We start from the raw sequence: 15,128 nt of genomic DNA, 5'->3' as shown, positions 1-15,128 counted from the left end.
GTGGTGCGACTGGGAAAATGCAAATAGAAAGAGCAGGTGCCACAATCAAATAAGGTTGGATTCAGGTCAAAATCATTAAGCAAGTCAAAGAAACACACGTTGAATAATGAAAGCTGTTTCCTGATAAATACAATGAATATGAATATGCAACAAAGGAAAAACACCAATATTTGAAAAGCAAAAATGAGAGACAATGGCAGGTCATGAAAGGTGAAATAAAAAAACATAAGTAAAGCCTGCAGTAATCTAAATATTATTGGGAATAAGCAATAGATTAATATGCCAAAGAACAGACCTTCCCTTCAAGGACTCATGGCCATTCAATAAAATTGGCTGCACATTAGGCCACAAAGAAAATAACATTTCCCCTCCCTGTTCCAAATACCTCACAAACATTAACCCACTTAATTCAAACACTATTTTTAAATTATTATATGTATTTAATTTGTGTGCATGTGGGCACATGTGTTTCATGGCATGTGTATGACAATCAGGGAACAAACTGAGGAGATGGTTTTGTTCTTGCACCATGCAGGTCATAAAGATTGACCTCAGGTCGTCAGGATTAGCTTCAGTCACTTTTACTAGGTGAACCAACACACCTGCCCAACATCAGTGCTTTAAGTTATGTATCTTATAATATATACATATATTATGCATATTATTATTCCTATTTTACAATTTGGAAAACTGAGACACAAACTGCTTAATTGACTTTGTGTAAAGGTCACAGAGGGTTTCATAGCAAGCAACAGAGGTAGAGTTAGAACCAGGCAGCCAAGTTCTCACTATATAGTTTTAAGGTCAAGAACCTCTTTAACAAACTCAACAGAACCTGTGTGTGTGGTGTGTGTGTGCGCGCGTGTGCATGTTTTTTGTTTTGTTTTTGAGACAGGGTTTGTGTAGCCCTGGCTGTGCTGGAACTTGCTCTGTTGTAACAGGCTGACCTCAGACTAACAGAGATCTGTCTGCCTCTGCCTCCCAAGTGTGTATGGGTTTTAAATTTTTGAGACAAGGTTTTCCTGTGTAGTCCTGGTTTTCCTGGAACTCCGTATACCAGCCTGGGCTCAATCTCAGGCCTATCCCTGCCTCCTGAGTACTGGGATTAAAGGCATGACCATCAGGCAAAGTTTAATACTTTCAAAATTCATAAGATAGCTGGATGTGCTATGACATATCTATAATAACCTCATCACCCAGGAGATGAGTTAGAATGGTCAGTAGTTAGGGAGCAGTCTTAACTATTCAAACTTGAAAACAAAATAAAATAATTACACCTATAACTTCACTAGGATAAAACTTTCCCTTTAGATATGTTCTTAAAATGTAAAGTTACTGATATAACTTCTCAGTTAATGCAAATCTTTCTTAAAATGATTTATTTTATGTACATTGGTATTCTGCCAGCTTGTATGTGTGTGTGAGGATGTCTCCTGGAACTGAAGCTATAGACAGTTAGGAACTGCCATGTGGGTACTGGGAACCTGGGACCTTTGGAAGTGGGCCCAGAGGTCTCAACTAATGAGCCATCTCTCCAGTCCCCTGTTAATGCAAATTTTAAAATGACTGTATTAATTGCCTATTGATACAGCAAAAGAAAAAATGAATCATGTTAAGGATTGAAAACCAGCCAGGGATGTTGGTACATGCCTTTAATCCCAGCATTAGGGAGGCAGAGGCAAAAGGATCTCTGAGTTCAAGGCCAGCCTGGGCTAAATAGTGAGTTTCATGTCAACCAAGTTGTGGAAAGCCTGTAAGAGTCCATCTCAAAGAGAAAAGCAAATTAAAACAAAAACAACTTCATTCAGCACTGATAGATACAATATGGTACATATGCTTTTTGCCAAATAAACTAGCCAAAAACTTGTTCTTGGGATGTCACAATCTAAACTGTTACTACAGAGCATTTAGAATAAAAAAATGTGAAACACTTTTATGCTAGATACATGTAGCAAACCAGTTTGTTGTTTTATTGAGACAGGGTTTCTTGGTGTAGCCTTGGCTGTCCTAGACTCACTTTCTGGACCAGGCTGGCCTCAAACTTACAGAGATCGGCCTGCCTCTGCCTCCCAAGTGTTGGGATTACAGGCGTGAGCCACTACTTCTGGCACAAACCAGTTTTATATAGTTATTACTGTGTGTGTGTAGGAAAATGTATTCTAAACTAGAAATTAAAATTTAAACCATTCTAGGCCAACAAGATGACTTGTGAGGTAAAGGCAAATGCTGTGCCAGCCTGGCCACCTGGAAGGAGAGAACAGGTTCCACAAAGTTGTCCTTTGAACTCCATCATCGTTTTTGCTCTGTGCTACACGGTAAGGTACATTAGACTTCGTGTTTGGGGGCACGCAGGCGTGTGTGGACAGTGGGTTACAGTGTAGAAACTACTTCCGCCTTTTGTTTTTTGAGACAGGGTCTCACTACTTAGCTCTGGCTGTCCAGGAACTCTGTGGATTAGGCTGGCCCCACACTCACAGAGATCCACCAGCCTCAGCCTCTTGAGTGCCGATGAGAACAGCTTAAGCCAGCAATTAGAATCTACTACTTACGTAGACTGAGGTTGAAATTATTGGGAAAGTACTCAGCAGATGATAATGTTGGATGAGGGTATACCTACAGACAAGCTTGGCACAAGGACAAACAGACTGCAATCTTTGGAACAAACTGCAAAAACTGAAGACAGGTTTAGAGCTCACTTGGCAGGTCTGAATACAACAAAGTGTTTCCGAAACATTAATTGCCCCATTGTAACACTGTCAGAAACAGAGGTCCAGTCAAAATCAGGGGTAGTGCAAGAAATGATGGAGATAAAACATGGTGCCAAGGAAACATTGCAGCATTTTAAAGTTAGAAGAGATTCTTTACCATCCTTGTTGTTTTCAGATAGGGTCTCACTATGTAGCTCTGGCTGGCTTGGAACTCACTAAGTAGACTGGTCTGGCTCCACCTGCCTGAGCCGGGCATGCCCTTAATCCCAGCACTCAGGGAGGCAGAGGCAGGCAGAGCGTGTGAATTCAAGGCCAGCCTGGTCTACAAAGCGAGTCCAAGACAGCTAAGGCTACACAGAGAAACTCTGTCTCAAAAAAAGAAAAAGAAAAAAAAAAAAGTGCTGGCTGGCTTGGAGCTGGTTGTAGATAGACCGTGTTGAACAGTCTGCCTTTTTCTGAGACTAAAGGTGTGCACCTCCACACCTGGTTTAGAGCTACGAAGGACTTTCGGGATGAACATTTCATCACCATTTGGTATATCTTTGGAAAGGAACAGAAGAGCAAATACCAGCCTATTAAAAATATCTATGTCGTCTCTTTGCCTCAGCTCCTCAACATCCAATATAGCTAACGCAATTAACAAGCTTGGGTTTCCTTGAGACATGTAAAGAGAGCTTTCAAATTCACTTTCTCCTGAAGACATTAAAAGGGCCAGTAATTCTCATCCTTTAAAATCTGCATTCCAATTCGTCTCCCACAGATGCTCCTAACGAAGCCTAACCAGCACTCCTTCCCACTCAGAAATGAGCCATCTAACATTTGTTTCCCTGAGAGTGTGTCCCCTAAAATAACACCAAACCCTGATAAGACGGGCAAGTCTTGGCGAACTATTCCTTTGCCAGTTCCATTTCCCAATGGGGCGCGTCATTCATTGCGCGTCTCATCGCCATGCGCAACGCGGCGAAGGAGAAGTGTGGGAGGCAGCGGTTGGGAGGCAGCGGTGTGGGAGGTAGCGTGGCACTCTCGAGGGGAGGGGGGCTGGGGCGAGTCAAGCCTTCGCCTTTCTACGCTGGACACCTCCGCAGGGTCCGGGCACCGACCGGGCAGGCCCCGCGGCCCGGCCGCGAGTCCTTCACCCCTTTCCAGGGTCTGCCGGAGTCCTCAGCTGACAAGCCTGCTCCCAGTCGTCGAGAGCCAGAGGCCGACGTCGGGCGGGACCCGGCGCCATGACTGGGTCTGTCCCAGGCACATCACGACGCTCACCCCGAGGGATCCGCGAGCGTGCCTCGGTTTCCGGGAGAGAAGAGGAAATCACTCCGGGAACCCCAAACCCTTCCTCTGGAGCCACAGCGTAGCTGGCGTCCCCGTTGCCACGGAGACGGGGCTGTCTGTGACGTCACTTCCGCCGGGCTGTCTGGACTTCAGACTGTTGAGAAGAAAACTGAGCAACAGCCACGACTGTGGACGCGAGCGTCTCCGGTGTGCGCATGCGCCCGCTCAGCGGCCTGCTTCTATTTATGTGGGGGATCCAACATGGCGGCCGCGGCGACCCTGGCGATGGTGGCGGAGCCCATCAGAACGTTGTAGCGGGGACAGGGACCCGGTCCGCACTCACGGTGGCGTCCGCGGAGACGGCTGAGGGTGCCGGAGGGAAGAAACGTGACGGAGAGCGGAAGGAAAGGCGGGCGGGCGCGCCGTGCGGCGTCGAGGCGAGAGCCGGCTCGAGCGAGCGCCGAGGGCCAGAACAGTGGGGATGGCGGAGCCGCGCAGAGTCGCGTTCATTAGCCTGTCACCGGTGAGGCGGCGCGAGGCCGACTTCGCGGGCGCCGAGCGCGAGCCCCCCCGGCTGGAGCCGCAGCCGTACCGCGAGCCGGCCCGGGCGGAGCCGGCCCCCCGCGCTGACGCGCAGCCCCCGGCGCGCGACAAGCCGCTCCCCCAGCGCGAGGGCAGCCGCGCCGAGCCGCCCATGGCGCTGCAGCGCGAGCCCCCGCGGCCGGAGCCGCCGCCGCCGCCGCTGCCCCTGCAGCCCGCCCCTCCGCGGGAGTCGGCTTCCCGGGCGGAGCCGCCGCCGCGACCGCCGAGGGAGACGGTGCGCCTGGAGCTGGTGCTCAAGGACCCCACGGACGAAAGCTGCGTGGAGTTCAGCTACCCGGAGCTGCTGCTGTGCGGAGAACAACGGGTACAGAGGGTCCCTCCCTCCCGGCCGCCCCACAGCCCGGGCGCCTCCGGACCGCCGCCTGCCCGGGCTGCTCTGCACTTCGCTCGTCCCGGGGGTGGGGTGGCGGGGGCTCGGCGGCTAGACGGGGTGGGAGCCGCGCGGCCCGGCCCGCCCGGTGGCCGCGGCCGCCCCCTCCGCGCCGCGCCGAGCCGGTGTTCCTGTGCACCTTTCGAAACCTCAGCTTTTTCCTCCTTTTCCTTTCTGTTCCCCTCACCAAACCCCGAGGCCCCGCGAGCCGCGCGGCTGGCTCCTTGTGGCGCTCCGTCTGTCGTTCCGGTAGAAGGGAAGCGAAAAAACCTTGGGGGACACGCCCCCCGGTCTGAAGCGGAGAGATTGTGTGACCCCGGCTCATCCTCATCTTTCCTCAACCCAGCTGTACCGGGCGCCGGGGCTGCTGAGATGGGCTCGTGGCCGGGTGGTTTATTTTCCTTGATTGAAGGGGATTTCAGAGAAATTAAACATTTTCAGAAACTAAAGATTCCACGTTAGGAATGAAAAAGTGGATTCGTTAATGTGGTTACGCTCGTGTTGGTAAATATTGTTAGCTTTGTGTGTGTTGAGTTTGTGCATATTGTCTTTGAATGGAAAGGTCTCTCCTGTCTTACTCGGTGGCTGTCCACTCATATTATTTTTTGGCTCCCATTAGTACGAATTGGGGATATTTGTCCGTTGCGATCTTTTGGAGAATTAATGGAAAAACGTTGGCTTTGAATTAAAAAAAAAAAAAAAAAAAAAAAAAACAACTTAGGAAAATACATAGGTATGTCTTTTGAGGGAAGCGGTGAACAATGGGGATTAGGACAGCGGTTTGTCGCTGACTGTAATTTTTATTGTTGTGGGTTGGTGATCTTTAGGAGGGGGTCTTGGTAGAAAGAGACAGGCAGACAGACAGACATTGCCCTCTTGTTTAGTGACTATACTCTTTATTAGGCTGGGCTTTTGAGCGGGTCTAATGGACTCCAGAATTCATTAGTTCCTTTCATCAACTATCTTTGTTGTTGCAGTGAAGGACTCTGGTCAAAAGTCTCACACTGAATAATATCATTAGTCTGTATTTTGTGCCAGATAATCCTTTGATGGCTTGTTGCAAGTATTGTTGTGTGGCCATCATTACCAAATGTTTTCAGAGAAATCGAATTGTTAGGGGTAGAGACCATTTTGGTCACTTTCACATTAAGTCTTGTCCTGTAGACTCAGTTCATTCAGAATTCTTTTTTATATAAACATGGCGTTTTTGTTTATTAAATTGCAGCATTTCTTAAAAATATGAAGGTGTCCAATTTTTATAATTTCATAAGTTACAGATGCAAAAACATTTTTTAGCTAGGCATGGAGCACTCTGGAGGCTGGGGTGGAAGAATGGAGAGTCCAGGGCCACGTAGTGAAACCCTGCCTCAAAAAACAAAACTGGGTGACAAACGGCTCAGCAGATAAATGTCCTTACTGCCAAGCCTGAAGACCTGAGTTCCATCCCCAGCATGCACGTGGTGGAAGGAGAGTCGCCATCTGCACATTGTTCACACACACAAATAAGTGTAAGAAAACTGCAAGACAAAAGCCATCTTTAGGTAAAAATACATCATACTAGTTAGTGTTTTGTCGTTGTGCAAACCTTGTAAAAATACCTACACTAACCTAGATGTTTTTTTGGTTTGGTTTGGTTTTTTGAGATAGGGTTTGTTTGTGTAGCCCAGGCTACCCCGGAATTCACTCTTAGACCACTTCTCAAACTCAGACCCCTCTGCCTCCTGAGCGCTGGAGTCAAGGGTGTGTGCCCTCATGCCAAGCTAACCTAGGTGTTTTCATGTGCTATCTAGTTAGCTGTATGGTACTTAACATTTAGCCTGTTCTACAGTATTTACTCTGTTTACAGTATTTACTGCTCTGTGGTATTTACTGTTGTATATGTGATCTTTCCCTGACTCTTAAAGCAATGTTTGGTATGGGGCTATACTTTTATGTTCTAGGAGACAGGTGAATTGGATTTAATTCTGTTGTTTGCTTCTTACATACTATAAATTTAGAGAGATATACATACTATCAATTTAGGGATTTATTGGTCCAATTTTTTTATTGTGTATTCAGCCATATATCTTGTAATTTCACAAAAGAATTCTGTTTTTTATGTGGTATGCTTTTGTGGGGAAAGTTTGCCACATTTTCCTATGATTAGTCTCACTTAGTGCATTTATTACCTAAGAATGTATAAGTAACACCTCTGTAAGTGAATTGTGATGGTTCCATAAAGGGAAATCCTAGCAGAGTGACCAACTGGAGACTGTCTGGCGATTGGTTTTCCTCCTGTGGGAAGCCCCTCCCCCCCATGCCGAGACTTAACCCAACGGCCTTGAACATGCTAGGCCAGGGATATGTTATATTACTGACATGACTCCAAGTAACACCCCATCCTTGTTTTTGAGACAAGATAATTTTAAGTTGCTTAGGCTGGCCTTGAACTTAATTTGTAGCCTATATTGGCCTTGAATTCATGATATTGCTGTTTTAGATTCCTAAGTAGCTGGGATTACAGCCCTGAACCATCAGGCTTGGCTCATTTATTTTTAGTTATAATTTTTTTTAAATATTTTAATTTTGAGTTACTGTAATTAAATACTGTACCATAGTAGGCTAAGTAAAATTAGAAGAAAAAGTCCCAATTTTTGTTTGTTTTTGTTTTCAAGACAGGGTTTCTCTGTGTAGCCTTGGCTATCCAGGACTTCCTTTGTAGACCAGGCTAGCCTCAAACTCACAGTGATCCGCCTGCCTCTGCCTCCACGAGTGCTGGGATTACAGGCGCTCGCCACCACACTTGGCTAGTCTCAACTTTTAAATAGCCGTATATCAGTTACCAAGATTTGTCAAGTGGAAGTGGGTAGCTGTGGGCTGTTAAAAACAATGATGTGTGTAAGTACCATCAACACTGGGATACATTTAAGTAAACTTCTTACCTGCTAAATGAAGTGTGCAATCCCGATTAACAGAAATACAGCTGAGGTGTTTCCACATAGATGAGCAAAAGCATATTTTGGCTAACTCTAAAAAGCAAGATCACCTTACAGGTTAGGTCAGCCCTTTGCCTTGCTCTTTGTGGTATTATGTCATAATTGTGGTTCAAGTGGTGACTGAGACATTGGAGTCATCCCCATTCTGAAAGATTAGTTTGTTTGCTATTGCTGACAGTAGTCCATTATGAAGTATCTTGTGGACATGACAAATACATTAGAAAAAAGTTCAGTTCTTAGCAAACAAAAAAATCAGATAACCTGAGCACTCATTTTAGAACACAGTGAATTAAATGTTTCCTATAAAGAGAAAAACTGTAACTGCACTGTTACAGAACTCTGTGGTATTCTGATGCTTGTCACTTCATATGTTGGATGAGACCTATGAAAGACTTGAACATGCTAAGTCAAAGGAGAAAATCATTGCATTGACTTTACACATAAGTGGCTGATAGTTTGCAATTTGTTTTACCTGCAAATTATCAGCTACTGCTACTGTGGTGGGGGAGATTCTTTAGATTTTTCTTGCGTTTTTAATTGGGAAAAGAGATGATTCTTTGTGGGTGTTTGTTGCTTTGAAGTAAGGTTTTACTGTGTAGCCCAGGTTGGCCTCAAAAACTTCTGTCAGGCTTCCTACCTTAGCTTCCTGAGTGTTGAGATTGCCCCCATTATTAACTCTAAAGGAGAAGTGAGTTTTTTTTAATTTTATAGACCATATTGTAAACAAAAGATAGATCTTGATGCCTGTATTAAGTATACAGAATATTTTAGAACAGGCTGGATATGGTGATACATCTATGGATCAGGGTACTAAGACAGGATTGTGAGTTTAAGGCCAGCCTGGACTGTATACTGAAATCCTGTCTTGAAAAAAATTTTAGAATGACATATAAAGGTGATTCTTAGTTAGGAAAGGAAGTAATAATACAAATCTTTGTTTATATTTGCATATATAAAATAAGTCTGGCTGGATTGGGGATAAAGCTCAGTGGTAGAACTTTTGATTAGCATATGAAAGGTTCTGGGTTCAAGAAAATCCCCATCAGACTGGTAATAAAGACCTAGTATTTGGACTACACAGTGATGGGAGAGAACAGTTTGTAACAACAAAACATACTGTTTGCTTCAGTCCTTTGCACTAACTTTAGGGGACTACTATACCCCAAATTTAGTGTTTACTTTTCTTGCCAGTCTGATTTTGCTAGTTTGTTTCCTCTTGGGTTGTTTGTTTTTCATTAATAATGCCAATTAGGATAAGAAATTCTATGAATATTTATTACTACATTTAGAAATTGATTCTAAAATTAACTCCTTAAAATCTTAAAGAGTCTATGTTTATTCTGATGTGTTGGGCAGGGTGAACCCTCTGTCTTCATCCTGCCCATGTTTCCCTGTTACGTTTTAGGCTGATTTTTTGTGTATCTTCAGTCTTTATATCTATGATGAAGTACCTTAGTTCCATATTTGTCCTGGTTGAATATTTTTATGTTTATCATTTTTAATTATTTAAAGTTACTACATCAGTTCTTAAAAAATTAACCCTTTAAAAATTTACTTTTAGATGGGTGTGGTTGTGTACACTTTTAATCCCAGCACTAGGGAGGGAGAATCAGCAGGATCTCTGAGTTCGAGGCCATCCTGGTGTATGTAGTGAGTTCCAGGTCATCCAAGACTATGTAGTGAGGCCCTGTCTCCAAAATACAAAACAAGCAAACAACGAAACCAATTTTACTTTCAAAGTAAAATTCTAAAATTGGATAAAAATTGTATTTTTTAAAAGTAGCTCTTAGCTTTTTTGTGCACTGAAAAGCATTTATATAAAACTTGACTACTGCAATAGTAAGCTGAGGTCGACGCAAGACTGCCCGCCTGAGTTCAATCCCCAGGGTCCACAGGAAGGTGCAAGGAGAGAACCAGCCTCACAGAGTTGCGCTGTGACCTTCACATGTGTGCACATGTCCGTCCACCCACATCATGCAGCACACAAGAAGAATACATTTTTAACACGGCAAAAGTAGTAAAGTTGGGAAAGCATACGAGTTTATCTGTTCTAGCAAGTGGGTGGCGACTATGGGATGCTTGCTCATTGTGCGTGCATGGTCTGTGTGTTTTAAACTGTATTTTAGAAGTGTTTCATTCTGTACTGTTAGAAGGAAGCCATGACGAGCTCTTGCACATTTTTTAGCTTTATATATTTTTTGAATAGGTATCTACTGATGGGAGACAGGTGATATAGAAATTATTGATTATAAGTTCAGCAGAAAGCCAGGACAGCTGCAATAATAACTTGTAAGCATAAGATGAGTCTTGATTCTATAATTAATAATTTGAATGCCTTTTTAGGGATATTTCATAGCTGAATCAGTCTACTGTTTAGGGGTAATATCAAAATAAAATTTATTTTTACCTAATGTTTGTCTGGGGGAGAGATTACTTTATTTGGGATGGGGTCATTTTGCAAGTGGAGCAAATATAGATTTTTAAATTCTTGACCATCAAAAAATTGTACAGTTTTGTGTAAGTCCTAATGTGAACCATCATTTTAAAAAATGGCTTTTAATGCTTTTGACCTATTTATTTACATTAGGAAAAATTGACTCATTGAAATTTAAAGGTATATTCAATCTGGAAATAATACAACAGATGTAGTTACGAAAAACTATAATATTGAATGACTATTTGATACGTTATTAAATATATAGTTCAGTTATACTGAACTGTAGTTGATATGTGATTAGTATATGGCAGTGTAGTGGAAGTGGTGCTAATACTGTGTTTCTTTCCCCGTTTCCTTTAAATCAGAAGAAGCTTATTCATACAGAAGACCCATTTACTGATGAGCATAAGGAGAGGCAAGAAGTGGAAATGTTGGCTAAGAAGTTTGAAATGAAATATGTGAGTATAATAGTGATCACCTAGGTAATTTTACCCTATTGGCCTGTTTTCTTTGTGAGCTAGTTGGGAGGCCCTATAAATAGCAACTGCTTACTTATCTTGATCTCACAAATTGAAGCTGAATGAATGGTTTTGACAGCCAGACAGTTTTACAGGTTTGGCCTGACTGTGTTAATAGGCTGTATTTGTTATAGTCAGTCCTTCTATAATCTAGGCAGTTTGCTTAACAAATCCTACAAAAAAACAAACCTAGCCTAGAAGGTAAGAAATATTTACTGTCTTTACGGGTGAAGGAATGAGGCTCTAAGCCCAAGGTTAAGTGACTGGTCCATGGTCATGCAAGGTCAAGAATAAGCAACACATTCAGCTGTGTGTAGCTCTAATCCTGCTCCCCTACCACTGCTGATGAGAACTTTTTTTTATAGCAGTTCATCACCCTTCTTCCCTTTTAAGAGAGTGAGTGGACTGTAAGAATCTAAGAATCCATCAGAATCAATATAAAACTTTTTTATGTCATACTTACCTTAAATATTGATGCATATCCTGTATTCCATGCAACAATATAGCAGCTTTTTTTAATAGAAAATATATAAGTAATATATTATAAAAGTATACTATAATTTTCACATAGCATTTTCCTTAATTTTTAGCATAACTATTCACAGAAAGCTTTAATTCTATGCTGTTTGTCACGGCTTTAACAACTCTTGCTGAGTTGAGAAGTGAGGCTGCATTCTGTTTCCTCTGTGAGCATTAGAAATGCTTCACAGAGATAGGATGTCAGTATTAACTGGCCTTGCCTTTCCTGTTATCCTCAAACTGCCACTTGAATTCGAGTTGACACTTTTTGGCTCCTGTGTGAGACAAATACCAGAATACAGTAGAATTTGAGTCGGGTTTAGACCACTCTTTGACACCAACGAATTATGCCCTTTGGGTGGAGTTATTTTGCTCTTTAAGCCCCAGCTTTCATATCTGTAAACTGAGATTCTTTTTAGAGTCCTTCTGGGTATATATTCTGTAGCTCGTCACTAAAACAAATGAAACGGTAGGTGTTCTTAAAGAAAAGATAACAAAAAAAATCTACTTTTAATTTGTAGTGAGGATTTTATTTTTTTAATCACATTTTATTTTTAGTTTTTGGTTTTGTTGTTTTAAGACAGTCTCACTTTGTAACCCAGGATGGCCTGAAACTCATGATCTTCCTGTCTCTTATCTCATAGTTAATGTTGCAGATGCTAAGGCTAAATATCCTAGGTTCTGGCTATGTTTTAAGATGATTCCTAGGTAGTGTATGTCAGAGCAGGGAACAGAATTCATTTTAATGGATTTAGACTTGTTCTCTTAAGTTTGGTAGGACAAGGTATAACTTGTGATGCCCAAAAGATTACTCTTGGTGATTTCTCTATTTTTGTTCCTCCACATGTTTTGAAAACTTCCATTTCTAGGATTGGATATAAATTCAGTAATCTCTGTGAAGATGTCTAGCACAGTGCTGCGCATGGGACTCAGTTAACTTTGTTTCTGAGCAACTCCTTGCCAAGCATTTACTACCACTAATGAGTTGCACCTTGAAAGTCAGTGTGTGTGTGTTTATTAAGGGATAGTGACAAATTTGGTGATCCAAAAGTAACTCTGAGGAGCCATATAAATGAAATAGTTGAAGTGATCGTGGTATGAAGCATGCCTGTAATCCCAGCTCTTTGAGGGCAGAGGCAGGAGGGTTGCTACAAATTTTAAGCCAGACATATTTGATTTGCACAGTGAGTTGCAGGTCAGGGTGACAACCCAGTGAGACATTAACTTTGTCTGTTTCTTTGTCTCTCAGTGTCCATCTCTCTGTCTGACATACCCTCTCTGTATACTTCTAAAACTTGTGGGTTTTATTTTGGTGTAGACTGTAAAATGTTATACTGGCGAGATGGCTCAGCAGATAAAGGTACTTTCGCCTGATGGACCTGAGTCCGATTCCTGAAACTTGAGTGAGGAAAGCTGACTTTTGCAAGTAGTTCTCTGACATCCACATGTGCATCATGGTCTGTGCATGTACTTTCCTCCAAAATAACTAAATACATGTCAAAGTATTTTCTTTCTTGCTTGCTATCTATCTATTTATTATATGTCTGTCTGTCTGTCTATCTTATCTATCTATCTATGCTTCCCAAGTGCTAGAATTAAAGTTGTGTGTGCCTGGGGAAAAAAAAAAGAATTCTGTTCAGTGACTTCACAATCAATTGTGAAATACTTTCAACAGTTCCCTTGGATAAGGCACTGGGAAGTGGATATTACAAAAGCATTCAATCATTTTAAGAATTTTAATCACTCATTGGTGAGTTGTAACTATTGAGAAGATAGAGCATTTGGGGAGCTTCCCAAGGTCTGGTTTTCTTCGGTTTTGTTTTTTTATTGGGTATGGTCCCTAAGACTCAAATTGTTAAAGTTTTGTATACAGTTTGGGCAAACTTGTTAAGATCACTACAAAATGAATTCTACTTGTAAAACACAAAAACCAATGAATTTAGTGTTCTGTGGACTAACCCTGGTCTGAACCCAGGCTGATGTGGTGCTGTCTGTGAGTTCAAGCTGGTCTAAGAGCAAGCACCAGGACATCCAGAACTACATAGAGAGACCCTGTCTTGAAAAAACAAAAACAAAATAAAATAGTAGTGTGGAACCAGCCCACCATAGTTGTAGGTTCTGCCTCTGTGGATTCAACCACTGAAGATCAGAAGTATTAAAAAAAAGTGTACCTGTGTTTTACATGTGAAGACTTTTTTCTTAGTATTATTCCCTAAACCATACAGGTTTATAACTATATAAACTTTCACATTGTGTTCGGGATTATAAATATCTAGAGATAAAGTATATAGCAGGATACAAGTGGGTTATATATAAATACTATGACATTTTATATAGGATATTTGAACATCTGGAGATTTTGTTATGTTAGGGTTCCTGGAACCAATTCAGGATATCAAGAGTTGAATGTATATTAAAATCATAAAATTATCTTTTAAAAACTTTAAGGGGTAGGATAGTCTTAAAGGAAAAAGAAATCCTTTTTCAAACAGTACCTTTTTTAAAAATTCCTTTTTTTGAGCCATTTTCATCGTGTGGCCTCTGAGCTAAATATATTTTCAGTCTCCCTCTCAGACCTATTATGAGACAGCAGTTTTAGGACATGTGGAAGATCTTATGCTCATAGTGATGGTTATCAAAATGTGTGTTAGTATTTCTGTGCAGGTAACTGTTTCCACTAATTTAAAACCGTAGGCTTTTTATTAGAAGGTTGAAATCAGCATGGATATAAAGAGATGTAATTGTAGAGGGCTGTGGTACAAATTGAGAAGTTTTGTAACCAGGGTGTTTACTTCTCAGTGATACAGCCTCTTACCAGTTAATGTCCTGCTTGCTCTCTGCCAGAAGTCATTAGTGAACATTGATGCTTTCCTCTACTTAGGCAATGGGGTCCTGTCCTAGGAATAGCTTGTTTTGTTTTTTTCAGTTTACTGATGTTGTAATCTTTCAGCACTGGCTTGAGATACTGATTATCAGATTAAGCCAGTACTAATGACTGAGTCATCATGAAGGAGTGCTTAGAAAATGAACTTTAAAAGGGTTCTTCATTTGAGATTAACAAAATGGAAGATATTTTTAATTTGAATGGAAGTACAATTTGATTTTGATAAGGTCTATTTAATGTAATAAAAAGGGTTTAGAAAATTATGAATTAAGACTAATTTTGTTGCAGGAAACAGTCTTGCTAAAGATACTGAAAAAGTGATTCAAAATAATGCTTAAAATTCACATTGCATAGACTCCTTTTAGGCGTCTGTTGAATGTATCGTTCCATGGCAGACTTACATTGTGCAGGCCTGTCTTCTTAGTACTTAGATGCTGATGTAGGAGTTAACACGTTTTGAGAACAGCCTAAGCTACATAACAAGTTGTAGCTATCAGCCTGGAATTACAGATGGGTGTAAACTGCCTTGTGGGTGCTATAGTCAAACCCCCAGGCTCCTCTGCAGAGGCCACAAATGCCCATAACTGTCTGAGCATCTCTACAACCACTTGTTTTTAAATTTAAAAATTATATAGTTATATATTTTATGTGTTGTGTGTTTAGGTGCATACATGCATATTACATGTGTGGATGTCTGAGAACAGCTGTTGGAAGTCTGTTTTCTCATTCTACTATGTAGGTCTTGGGGTATCAAGCTTTGTTGTCTGGCTTGGCAGCAAGTGTCTTTACCACTGAGCCATTATTGTTGGCCCTTAGATGTTTAAAAAACACTCATAGTGACC

At 41.8% G+C, this 15,128-nt stretch overlaps 1 protein-coding gene across 5 annotated transcripts in view; it reads left to right on the top strand.

The window, feature by feature from the left end:
- The first annotated feature begins 3,732 nt into the window (after nt 1–3,732).
- Nucleotides 3,733–15,128, top strand: part of Ubn2 (ubinuclein 2) — a 93,002-nt gene continuing 81,606 nt past the window's right edge. For 3 of the 5 annotated variants that reach the window (XR_009590744.1, XM_021632152.2, XM_021632151.2), the window contains exons 1-2: nt 3,734–4,887; nt 10,731–10,823. Coding sequence is in view for 4 of the 5 variants with exons in the window: in XM_021632152.2 (XP_021487827.1) it covers nt 4,462–4,887; nt 10,731–10,823 (519 nt within the window). In the remaining variant the exon portion in view is untranslated. Of the gene's footprint in view, nt 4,888–10,730; nt 10,824–15,128 lie in introns of all 5 variants that reach the window. The other 2 variants (XM_060380163.1, XM_060380162.1) reach the window with 2 other exon arrangements.

The sequence above is a fragment of the Meriones unguiculatus genome, chromosome 3, assembly GCF_030254825.1.
Source record: "Meriones unguiculatus strain TT.TT164.6M chromosome 3, Bangor_MerUng_6.1, whole genome shotgun sequence".
Classification (NCBI taxonomy): Eukaryota; Metazoa; Chordata; class Mammalia; order Rodentia; family Muridae; genus Meriones; species Meriones unguiculatus.
Note: the sequence above shows the minus strand (reverse complement) of the source record. Positions and strands in the feature narration are given on the sequence as shown.